Source organism: Nansenia antarctica (genome assembly GCF_963989245.1).
Source record: "Nansenia antarctica genome assembly, chromosome: 13".
Taxonomy (NCBI): domain Eukaryota; kingdom Metazoa; phylum Chordata; class Actinopteri; order Argentiniformes; family Microstomatidae; genus Nansenia; species Nansenia antarctica.
In genome coordinates, this window is record NC_137683.1 from 6466229 (window position 1) to 6479626 (window position 13398).

At 43.1% G+C, this 13398-nt stretch overlaps 1 protein-coding gene across 1 annotated transcript; it reads right to left on the bottom strand.

The window, feature by feature from the left end:
- Window positions 1–10122: 10122 nt before the first annotated feature.
- Window positions 10123–12134, bottom strand: LOC308169121 (E3 SUMO-protein ligase ZBED1-like; the record flags this gene model as incomplete). The annotated part of the gene is made up of 2 exons (XM_080543766.1): window positions 10123–11523; window positions 11922–12134. 2 exons carry the CDS (start codon window positions 12132–12134, stop codon window positions 10123–10125), a joined length of 1614 nt encoding a protein of 537 aa, XP_080399892.1.
- Between the last annotated feature and the right edge of the window lie 1264 nt (window positions 12135–13398).

A 13398-nucleotide genomic window follows, 5' to 3' on the forward strand; every position in this document is an offset into this window, starting at 1 on the left:
GACAAAGCTTCTCTCTCCACAGGTCAGAGACTTCACACGCGTCCAAGTCTAGGTCGCGTAGACCAAGTTCCTCCAGTGCCTTTCTGATGTCTTCTTTGGGCCTTGCTACAGACTCACCAGTCACGGATTGTGGGGAAGACTGAATGTGGTCGGGCGGGGACAGATCTTCAGCGGCAATGCAGGGGAACACGTCCGCCAATTTGGTGTTTCGCTTCAGCACTACCGGCTCACCGGTGGGATTCACAACCTTCATAGGCAGCCATCGGTCGCCCCACATCGGCGTAACAACTCTGCCAACCAGAACTTTATTCTGTCTGCATCTGGACTGAGTTGGTTCAACAACCACCGTACTGCCCTCTGATATAGGTGCCGACACAGGGAGTCTGCCCCATACAAGATGCTCACTATTTGGCTGTAGCACCACACACTGTTGTAGCTTCAGTGTGCCAACCTTCTCAGGCACTGTCTCACCCCTCCATCTCTCTGTATTGGAAAGGAGAGAGAAGAAGTGATGACAGTCCCCATCACTGCCACCACCATGTTCAGATATCAGCCGCCAATAGCTGTCAGTCTTCCTCATCAACTCTAGGATTTTCTTGATGGCATTACTGCCTAGTATCATGTCATCGGTCTGTCCAGGCACCACAAGCATTGGGATGACCATCTTGCAGTCATACACCACCACATCGACATTGTATATTGCCTTAGGTACAACTCGGTGACCACCACATCCTATGATAATGACATCATCAGCGGGGCATCCTCTCAGATCAGGGTTACGCTGCAAGAGACGCGCCTCCGCAGCCTCGCTAAGCGTGCATGCCATAGAACCACTGTCTATCATCGCTCTAAGAGAGACATCTGCAGCGGAGACAGTGGTGTAGAATAAACTATCAGACCTTTGGACTCGGTGTAGACCTTGAAATACTACTGTTTTGTTCGAAGGCGCTCTGGAGATGAATGACTTGTATGTTGACTCACAATCAGCCATTTCATCATTGGGAGAGATATCAACAGGATCTGCACAGTCCTCCCTTGAATGCAGATCTATAAGTTTCCCTGCTGCGCCGACTGGGCACGCCCCTGCATCGGACACTTGGATCTGGGGTGTCCAGGCGAATGGCACTGGAAGCAGAGCCTCTGGTCACGGCAGTGAGTCCAAGCAGAGTGTCTAGCGTCGCCACACACAGCACACGGCAGGTTATTCAGACCCTCAATCCTGGGGGGGCTGGGTCTATACTGCTTGTTTGACATGTCCTTAGCAGGAGCAGACTTCTCCACTAGGACTTTCTCTAGCATTGAGATGATACGTTCAAAGGCCTCTGCCCCCTTGTCTGGCCGAGTATCCTGCTTTTCAGGTGAACACATATCAGTGCCTGACATCTCAACTCTGTTCACTAGCACACCCTCACTGGGCCTTTTACTCACGGCTGCGGCAACACCGTTCGAGCACACCTGAGTGTGGAACTCGTCAAGTACATCTTGGACCTCTACAGCAGTCCACTTATCGATCGTCTTTGATCTGAAAGTCATGGCAAGCTCTTTGGATGGACAGTTCCTGATGAACATACGTGTCACCTCCAGGAGAGGGCACTCAAGTGTTTTACCTTGTTCTTTGAGGCGATCAGTGGCAACATCTGCAGCTTGATTGAGGCGTAGCCAGTAGTCATACGCTTCCTCACCACTCTTCGGCAGCGTGGTGTAGAAGTCGGCTAGGGGGATAGGTGAACAGGGAACAGCAGCAAAATGCTTACGTAGAAGACCATAGATGGCCTCTGGGTTTTCAGCGACATTAATGCCACTGCTCCTCGTCCCATACTTCACTACATCCTTAGCACTGCCCCTGAGATGGGTGAATATTTCTTCCGCCTGCTGATCTGCTCTGATGTTCGCCTTTTTCACATAACTCCTCATTATGTCTTCCCACTCACGCACATTCACTGCGTCCTTATCATCCCCTCTGAACGTTGGAGGCTCCTTCACCCTCCTGTGAGGTACCAACTGGACTTGGGACAGATCTAGACTCTGGGTGGATGTATCAGTGGGCGTGGTCTGTACATGCGCAGTGCTAAGAGGAGGTAGCGTTGAGTCAAGGCGTGCAAGTATGCTATCTGCCAGCTGTAGACCAACATCTCTAATTATGTCACTCATCTGGCTCACTACATTGGGTAACTGGAAAGCAGAGATTGGGGATGGGGCATCACTGACCCGTGTGCTCGGTGCATGATCAATGTCGTGGCTCTGACAAGGAACTGTGTCCCCACTAACTGAAAGGGCCCCAGCAGCATCCTGACTACCCACAACATGAACATCACCCCCCTGAACAGGACTATCATAACTCAACACTGGAATCCCCCTACCTCCACTGAGGAGGATCGCTCTACCCCTCCCAATGCTACTGCTTAGTGGCGTACTGAAACATCCTGGTCTGTGGCTCATGTTGAATTACAATTCAAGAAAACAGTACTATACAGACTAATCAGATAAAAGACCAGTAAAGAAAAATGTCACCAAAACAGCAATAAAACTAAAATAAATCACAGATCACATTCATTAATTCAACAATCCATTTGTGCATAACATCACAGAATGAACTGAGTGAAACCATACGCCGCCCACCAGACAGCACGCAGGAGCGGTCCAGCAGAGTGATCCAGCAGAGTGGTCCCGGGTCAAGGTGAAGAGTTGACTTCAGGTCCACAGGTCACGGCACCAATGTGACGGGGTGTATCTTTTCATGAATCACTCTCAGCTGGATGGCTCACGTTCATTTATTGATGACTGCTGTGTAGTTGATTCACTTAGACAAATGTACAAATTGTAAGTCGCTTTGGAGAAAAGTGTCTAAATGACTTCAAGGAAAAGTGTCTGCTAAATGACTTCCATGTCGGCGGTTCAACGTCGTCGTCGTCGTCGTGCTGCTTCCTGTCGTCCAGTCACCGAGACGTCGTCGCTTCCGGGCTATTTAGCTTGTCCTAGCTAGCGTCTGGTTGCAAACTTCGTATTGTCAAAGGCGAACGCTGCACCTCCAAACATCGTCCTAACAATGGCTACCAGGTTCATACCGCTGTCACAATGTCTCATTTTATATGTGGTGTTGTTGTAGTGACGACAAACAACGTATAAGTAAAACGTTTACTCGGCGCTCTTGTAGCACAATGCAATCACAAGTGTAAACACGCAATCTGGGTCACGGACACAGCATCCGGGTCACGGACACAGCATCCGGGTCACGGACACAACATCCGGGTCACGGACACACCCCGGATATACCACGTCATTAAACCCCTAGAGGGCGCAGTTTATACCTATTTTAGCTATAATTGAACTTGACCTTTCTACTCCGTTACATCTGCAGCTGGATATACTTGGACGTTTCCTCCAAAGCGGAAGTTGTTGTAGTAACAGTTCTTCCTGGTCGTGAGGAAGTTGAGCAGGTCGATCAGAACAACTTTAGAAACGTGGAGGTTGGTGAATATCGCATGGGCGCAGGTAAGAAACATTCATTCACCTGAAATGTCCACGATGCTCTAAGTTACATAGCTGCTATGTGCTGAACTGTTGAGATGGAGGAAATGAACCGCTATGTGAAAGTGTCCGTGTAGGTTCTCTGGTGGAAGTTGCGCCTCGTTCATTCCGTTTGTTGACAGTAAATAAACCTCCTCAGTCTGGACTACTAGGAGAATGACTACACTTACATGACTGGAGGCTTCACATAGTTACAAGATTGACTTGACACTGGACAAGAAGACTAACAAGACTGTTAGGAGATTGTATGTGTCTGTAGGCCTACTGATTGTATCCCTTTCTAACTAATGTCATTTCAGAGTGTTTATTTCAATCTTGCAAGAGGAGCTTCTGTACAGTCAACATGGTGCCGCATCAATATGCCGACAGCCCTCCCTGCATGTGAATGCTCTCCGCTTCTCTGTCTAGGTACATGTGGGAAAACTAGGGTTAGGGTTAGGTGCTACGTCGACTTGGTACATGCTGGCATGTCTAACCCTACCCCTAACCCCAACCCTAACCGTAACCCTAGCACCCTAGCACCTAACCCTAACCCTAGTTTTCCCACATGTACCGTCTTGTCAGCTCTCGCAGAAATCCGCTAATAAACTGTCGGCATCGTGGTCCGTCGGCACAGCGGGTGGGCCCCAGTCAACATAGGGTTCCAAAGTACAAAGCCCACCTCTCTATGGGGTTGGTTCATCTTCTAGTTTCAACATTCAGTTCTTGTACAACATCACGTGGGTACAGATAACACAGAGCATAACTATTTCACTTTAGCCTTGGAGAGAAGGGAGTGAGAGTCTCTCTTTATCTAGCACCTGCACTTTTAGTCACATACCATTCTTGTTATTCACCCAGTCTTCAGTGAATGATAAGATCATCATTATTGTATAAAAGACATGTTTCTCCCCCGCCAACTGTTTAGCGCAGTCTGTCAGCACGCGTCCCGCCACACCGTCTGGCTGCTTTGGCCCATTTTTCCAAATCTGTCAGTTATTTACAACTGACTGCATGTTATAAGAGTGTAATAACAGTGTAATAACAAAAAAACACAAAATCGGAATTAGATTTGACATGTTTTTTGTAAAATAGATACTGTGATTGCACATAGACAACATATTTATCATGTTCAATTTGAAAATATAAGTGTAAAACATCTGTCCAAGAAAGTTGGTGAGCCCAATTTATACTTCTGCGTAAAATCGACGGCGTAACCTACGCCGTAGCTTGCGTAGGCCCGCCGTAGGCTACGGCGTAGGTTGACGCGCACCTCTCCAAAAATGTAACTACACCAGGGACGTGCCGTCCATATAAGCAGGGTAAGCAGTGCTTACCCAACGAAAAAAGAAAAAAGGACCGTGAAAATATTAAAATAAAAGTGCATGTAACCGTTTGTTTGTTTTCATTAAAAGAGTCGTATTTTAGGTCCCAGCGCAGCAGGAGTCATTCATTTTGACGTTGCATTTTTAGCGCCACCTGTAGGAGTAAAGCACTTCCTACTCTGCTGTGCATATAAGCACTCCTCTCTCTGCTTTCCCTCGTGTACATTCGAATGCGTGAAAATGTCTTTTTTATTTTTTTTACGATGCCTCAGCCAGCTGTTTAATGTGGCCAGGGTAAGCATGCTTTCAGCCAATCAGAGTAGTTCTTTCATTCCGATAAGAGCTACTGATTGGCTATCATTTTCAAGTTCACAAGTTAACAAGTTCACACTACTTTCTCTCGCCCGGCAGAATAGTTTATGCTAGCTCAAACGATCTAATCAATAAGGATAATGATGAGGAGAGTGTTTCTGAACAGAACTACGGCCCAGGTGTGTATATGTGTTTGTATAATAGTTATTGTAATAGTGTGTGTGTGTGGGCGCGCATTTGTGTGTGTGTGAATGCTTAGTTGGTGGATGGTTTGTTATTTGCTCGTGTGTGCTTGGGGGGGTGGGGGAGGATGTGTGTGTGTGTGTGTCCGTGACATTGGTTCTGAACCAAAAGTGTTTGAGAGAGATAGAGAGGGAGGGTTTGTGATGTGATGTCAAGTGCCTGTGTGACAAAGTGTGAAAAGAAAGTGTGTTGTGAGTTTAGTATGGAGGTTGGAAACGGTGTGTGTCTGTGTTGTGCGTGTGTGCGTTAACCTACCGTAATCCTATTATGCCAGCCCCTTCCCTTCTTGTGTTTTTTTAGTTTTTTTTTCTTTCCTAGCACCGGGGGAGCCACCCCTCCTAAATTTCGTTGTTTGGTACCTGTACTATAGCAATGACAATAAAGACCATTCATTCATTCATTCATTATTATCTTAGTTTAATGTCATTTCAATGCATCATAGAACTTTTATTTACAACAAGCATAACAAAAAAAGAATCGCTATTATGCCGCTATGAGTACACCGTTCCAACGGAGCGCCCTATGGAAGCGTCAGGCACAGCCTTCCTATAAGGAGCGCGATTCACATTTACGAGATAAAATCCTGTTTATTTAGAAATAAATGAAATAAATATATAAATAACCACAAATAACCAAATCACAGCCCTGCAATCAGAATGAACCATGTAAAATGACTGTTCAGTGGCACGTTATTACAGTGATAAATTGCTCCTATCTGAGGCACAGAGTTACAGCTCAAATCTAGACTTCATAAAATAACACCAGGCATGACTAATATTAAGGAGGAAAAACAGTGGCTGTGTGTACACTACCGTTCAAACGTTTGGGGTCAGTTAGAAATGTCCTTATTTTTGAAAGAAAAGCACAGTTTTTTTCAATGAAGATAACATTAAATTAATCAGAAATACACTCTATACATTGTTAATGTGGAAAATGAAATTGTCTGGGTGACCCCAGACTTTTGAACGGTAGTGTATATATATATATATATATATATATATATATATATATATATATATATATATATATATATATATATAATATGGTAATATTAGGAACAGTTTAGTAATACTGGGCCTCCCTTTGTAAATGACCCATTTAAAGACAATGTGTCTAAGTTATATTGTAGTTTAGTTTATTTGTAAAGGGACAATGCATATTATGTAAATACGCCAGATTTAGCCAGAAGGCAAATTTTCATCCGTAGTCCCTTGCCGTGTATATAGCCTATATATATAAACTTCAGCACATATATATATATATATATATATATATATATATATATATATATATATATATATATATATATATCGAGGGCCGAAGAACATAACCTCCTATCTGAAAAATTCACTTTTTTTTTTTCTTGTAGAATGCTATTTTAAAAAAAAATAGCATTCTACAAGAAAACAACACAGTTATTTTTTAAGGATACCCCTATACAATTCATACAAAAAATAGCATTCTACAAGAAAACAACACCGTTTTTTGTGTTTTCCCCAAAAAGTAAAATTTTCAGATAGGAGGTTATGTTCTTCGGCCCTCGATATATATATATATATATATATATATATATATATATATTTGGGGGTCTTTGCATTTAATTCGAAATTGTACATTTAGATTTTCAATATGGAGTTAATAAGGTGACTTTTATTTTGACAAGCCGTAAACAAATGAATCGATTGAGAAAGGAATTTGAATAAAGATGTTTGTCTTCTAATCCACTAACTCGAGTTATTTGTTATTATTATGTTTGTGTTAAATTGGTTAGGGCTAGCATGCTAACGTTAGCAGTGTCTTGTTAGGTCAGCTGTAACCTAGCAACGGTGTTATAGTAACACTGTAACCTAGCAACGGTGTTATTACAGTTTTTCTCAGTCGCTTTGGTGCATTTCTCACATCACTATTAACATTTGCACAACAGTTAGTGCATTTCTCAAAACAATTAGTACAAACTGCAAAACCTAGTTGATAACCTGCAAAAGCGTGTCACTTGCTCAAAATGGATAGTTCATTCCTCAAAAGCAAGTATTCATGTCAATGAAAGTGTCAGTGTCATCAAAATGAAAAGTCCTGACACCATTGTTTATGAACAAGATAGTCAAATGGCTTTGTCATGTTTTCATTATGACAGTTCACTCTGTAAGTGTTTTCCAATGCAAAAAAGTCAGATCTTGGTGACACTACCTGAAAATGCTCAAGACAGTACTATACACTATTTGCACAGCCATTTGAAATGGGTTACACATTACTGTATTTAGTGAGGTAAATGAGTACAAGACACTGAATACGTATGTTTCACATTTTTACTGCATATGCTCTTTGCAATTCTAATTTGTTCACAGCATTGTGCAAAAGAAAAAGACAAACTTATTTACAACAAACATAAGAAACAGAGCTGTGCACAACTGTAAACAATATTGCAGTACATATTGGAACTGAATTGGAACATACAACATACACAGAACTGTAAATCATTCATTCACATCCAGACATTCCTGTCTGTCTGGCCACATATTTTCATCGACATCACAGCGAATATCATCCCTGGCAATGCAGCGAGGAAAGTATCTCCTTGAGTGGCAAATCCACCCTCTGCAGGGCTGTGCTGTGATGTCATCACATGAATGAATGAATGAATGAATGGTCTTTATTGTCATTGCTATAGTACAGGTACCAAACAACGAAATTTGGGAGGGGTGGCTCCCCTGGTGCTAGGAAAGAAAAAAAAACAAGAAGGGAAAGGAGCTGGTTTACATAAATAAAGGCTATGTACACTATCCACTATACTATACTGTACAGATAAAACGACTAGGGTTGTCATATTGCACATAGTGTTATTGCACATTCATTTAAAGTGTCGCAGTTTTCATCACATGCTGCATCCATGGCCGCTAGCAAGGCCATTTGGGTATGTGGATGCCGGTCATATACCTTCCACCTCCAGGCAGAGAAAAACTCCTCTAATGGATTCAGGAATGGGGAGTAGGGAGGGAGATATTCCACCAGCATCCTTTCATGTGCTGCAAACCACTGTCTGACCAGATCTGAGTGGTGAAAACGCACATTATCCCAACAACATACTTCAGATGGTCTCCATTTAGACCCCTCTCATTCTCAGGGATTATGTCCCGGGAAAGAATGTCTAAAAAAGTCAGCAGATGTTGTGTGTTGTATGGACCAAGACGGGGTATATGGGTGAGGGCGCCGTTTTCTGAGATGGCTGCACACATTGTAATATTCCCTCCTCGTTGTAATATTCCCTCCTCGTTGCCTGCACAATGGGTCATCAAATAAACAAAACAATTGGCATGAATCTCTGGTCCGCCTGCAGCAGCTATTGTCCCTTCTGCTCAGGCTCACAACATTCACCACAACATACTACATACAATCAATGACATGTCAAAAGCACTCAAACACTATGTCAATCAGACACACAACATACAATTCAGAACAATACTTCATCCATTTCTAATATTTATCCTGCAGAACAGCACTCATACGCGTGTGGCGGAAAAAGGTACTACACGGAGGCCAGTCCTCCTGTGCCCACCCATTTTCAGTGATTTGGCCAATCACATATTGCCATGAAAAAAAATGCATTACATTGACTTCTATGAGAAACCACTTTCCGACAGGAGGCCTGGCCTCCGTGTAGTACCTTTTTCCGCCACACGCGTGTATGAGTGCTGTTCTGCAGGATACATATTAGAAATGGATGAAGTATTGTTCTGAATTGTATGTTGTGTCTCTGATAAAAAATATAATTATTGCTTTTTTAAATCTCTCTCTCTTCTCTCAAATGATTGGGGAGGCCAGGCCTCCTCCACCTCTATGGAGGAGCCTCCACTGGTCAAAACAGTCCATTTGTCCAAAATGTCCAGCCATTTTGACTTAGTTCCTCTTAGTTTACTCACTTTTCTTTCAATTCTCTCCCGTCTTCTGCAACCTTGCACTGCGGGGATCGTTACGATTCTCGTCGCCACTTCTGTTACGTCTTCTGCCTGGACTAACAGTAATAAGGATGCATGAACAAGGAGCTACAGTTTTCACTTCTTTACTGTCAACGTCAAGTTCAACAACCACATGTACATTAAGGCTGCCACAAACGATTATTTTCATAGTCGACTAGTCACCGACTATTTTAACGATTAGTCGACTAATCGGATCATAAATTACAAAAAAAATAAAAATAAAAAATAAAAAATCCTAACACCAGGGGAGCCACCCCTCCTAAATGTCGTTGTTTTGTACCTGTACTGTAGCAATGACAATAAAGTCCATTCATTCATTCATACAGCTTATCGCACAATTACTCAATCGCTCTTATTTAGCTATCATCTTCTAAATCAGCTTCTAAATTTTGCTTGTAGTTGTTAGTTGTTGTTGTAGGCATGTGCTAACTAAAAATAAAGACAATTAAAATGATTGTTCACTCAAAAATATACATTTTAATGAACTTTGCAGATTTATTTCTGGAGTAGAGAGTGCAAACTGCTGAGTAAAATGAGGTAGGCTAGGCACTAGGCAACCAAAACAATACAAAAACAAAAATAAATACTTGTACAGAGTACAAAAGTTTTGCTTTGCTTCACTCATCTCTGGCATCAAACATACATTTTAAATAGAATACATGAAAAAAATAAAATGAGGTAGGCACTAGGTCTCAATCAAATAACATAACAAAGAAAAGTGCAGGAGACTGAGCAAAGAAATTGTTTCTCTCCTGTGTGGACTATTGATTCGTAGCGAGGAAAGTCAGCATTTCCACATGTTCTGGAGAGAGGCTTGCTCTCTTTTGAGAGCAGATGTTCCCTGCTGCAGAGAAGATCCTCTCGGATGGGGTGGAGGTTGCAGGGATGCACAGAAAAGATTTTGCCAGCTTAGACAGTGTGGGGAAACGCCCCTCATTTTGGCTCCACCATTTGAGAGGGTCATCCTTTTTTGATACTGGGGCCTCTGCGAAGTACAGCTGAACTTCATTTCTCACCCTTTTGATATTTTCGTCCTCCTGTGACTGTGGGGCTTCTCCCTCGTCCTCAGTCTGACTGTCTGTGTCAGACTGAAGGAGGCTGTCCAGAGCTGACTTTCCCCCTCTGCCTGTGCCTGGAACATTGGTCTTATTCTGCTGATGTGTCCCAGGCTCCTTTGCTTCTTTGAGAGCAAGCACTTCAACAGTCTCCTGCATCCTGATGCCATCTGCATGAGACACAAACTTCAGCTTTCTGAATCTGGGGTCCAAGGCAGCTGAAATGGCAATTGGGTTCTCTTTGTCTACTGAGACTGTGCTCAGACCTCCCCATCTATCTGTTATCCCTTTTCCTGCACTGATCAAGAATGCTTTTCCTGCGCTCGTCTCAAAATGGCTTTGGTGGACGGACCGCTTCAGCCCTTTGACCACCTGTGGAAGAACTGAAACAGTTGCATACTGCTGTCCACTAAGGTAAACGGTAGCAGTCTCAAAAGGCTCCAACCCTTGCTTCAGCTCTTCAAGCAGCGCCCATTGCTCTGGCTTCAAGTCGAAGTAGTGCTTGCCCCTTGGAGTTACCTCAGGATCTGAGAGAGTGGCAGTGACAGGCCAGCGCTGTTCCAGGAGTCTCTCTACCATGTGGAACGTACTGTTCCATCTTGTACTGACGTCCTGTATCAGTGAATTTTTGGTTACGTGCATCTGCTCCTGTTTCATCTTCAGATGTGTACTGGCTAGCTCGCTTCTCTTGAAGTGCTCCACTAACTGTCTTGCAGCACCTAGCGCTCTGCTGATGGTGGACTCTTTGAGGGCAGTGTTAACTATGAGCTGGAGTGTGTGCCCAGCACAGCGGATAGAGGCCCATCCATGTTTTTCTTCCAGCATTCGCATCGCTGCCACCATGTTGGACCCACTGTCATGAACTACTGCTTTTATTTTGGCAGGCGAGATGTCAAACTTTTCTGCCACCTCCTCCATCCATGTCATTATGTTTTCACCTGTATGCCTCTCCTGAAGAGGCATGGTGGCAAGGTTGAAGCTCTTCATTTGCCAATCCTCACTGAGGAAATGGCAGGACACACCAAGGTACGCCTCTGTTGCACGACTAGTCCACACATCAGCAGTCAGGGTGAGGGAGCCTTTGACAGTTTTGAGGGTCTCCTTTACCTTAAAGAAGACATCAGGGGTGATTTTAGTTAGCATTTTGAAATGAAAAGACCCATACAATGTACAGTAAGCATTAAACAGATCAGTTAGATTTTATTAACAATCTTGTGGCCAGTTTATGCATCAAGATTTAGATTTATTTATTTATTCATTTTGTTGTTATATCAAATACAATTATACAGTAGGTTAAACATTCAACATATCAGTTTAAGATTTTTATTTACATTACATTGCTGCCATTTATGCTTTAATGTATGCTTTAACCAAGTTTAATTATTGATCACTCAGACAGCAATCTCTTAATATTATTTCTTCTTGAAATGTGTTAAATCATAAATACAAATGGCTGTGTGTGTGTGTGTGGGGGGGGGGGGGGGGAGAGAGAGAGAGACACATACCTTCTGAAAGGTTGTATCATATTTATTTTCCATCAATTTGGTGAAATGTGATCGGCCCGGGAGGTATTTGTCGTGGTATTCAGGGTTGAACTGCTTAATCATGTCTTTAAATCCTTCGTCAGCAACCATGGACAAGGGTCTCATATCCTTAACCAGCATGTTCAGGATTGATCCGGTCAGGACGGTGGCTTGCTGGGGTGTGCACGTTGGCATCTTGACAAGATAACTATCCATAGTAGAAGTAGAAGAACGCGCCTTCTTAGCACTGTAACGTTAAGACAACATTTTTAGCTATTTGATAAGTATCGCTTTGATGACAACTTTACAGCACATAACGTAAAATAATGTAAGAAGGCTTTTAACGTAACGATATCGTTAGCCATTAGCCAATAACAAGCTAACTAGCTTACCTAGATGAGCCATCGTTTTCCTCGTCAAGATCCACAACGTGCTTCCTATTGAGATGCTCGCGCATCATAGACGTGCTGCCATGATAAGCGAGTTCAGCTTTGCAAATGTTACATTTTACTTTCTTTGTTTCAACGTTGTGGTTGAAATGTTCCCATACTTTAGAGGTACGAGGACGGGACGCCATTTCTCCGTTTGTTTTTCCGGAGACGTCACGTGTGCCCCGGATGACCGACACTGCGCATGTACATCAAAGACACTGGCAGACGCTAGCTTCAGGGAAGCTTCAGGGAAGAAAAACTAATGAGCTTTATTCAGCTCCCAAAAAACATGCGACTACGGCGACTACCAAATATGTCGGCGACGATTTTGGTAGTCGACGTCGTCGCGACTAGTCGACTAATCGTGGCAGCCTTAATGTACATATCAATGCGCACCAACATAACATGAACATATCAATGCGCACCCACAGTATAGCAACAACATAAAATAGTCCCATGCCTACTGCATACATAACAAATATACACACCTGTTCTCCCGACGAAATGTTTGAATAATTGAATTTGCAGTGGTTCTCCCAACATTTGGCTGCACCCTTCGACCAGCCTCAGGCATTGTGAGGCCGTGATTGACAACATGGTCCACAATTGTAGCCCTAATTTCATCAGGAATCTGCCTATGTACTTGGCCTCTTCTTCCTCTTCCCCTGTTTTGTCCCCTCCCCGCATCCTCACACCTCTTCCACGATGCTGACCTTCCGTTTCTGTGTCACAGTATTGTCTAAATGGTACACACTATGTCCTGCTCGGTTCAGATATGCTTGCCAATTGAGGGTTCATTGGATTCAGCTCTGAATGACTGGAGAAGAGGCTTATCATTGGTTACAATTAATGCTTCACACTCCTCCTCATCAGTGAAAGTTGAGGTTCACCGCAGAGAAATTGTTTTTTCAGGAAAAAATGATAAAGAAATGTATACAATTTGCTTGGCAGATTTTGACAACTTGTTCAGCATTTTTGTATGTAATGACTCAAGCAATGAAATGAGGACTATTCGTTTTTATAGGGAA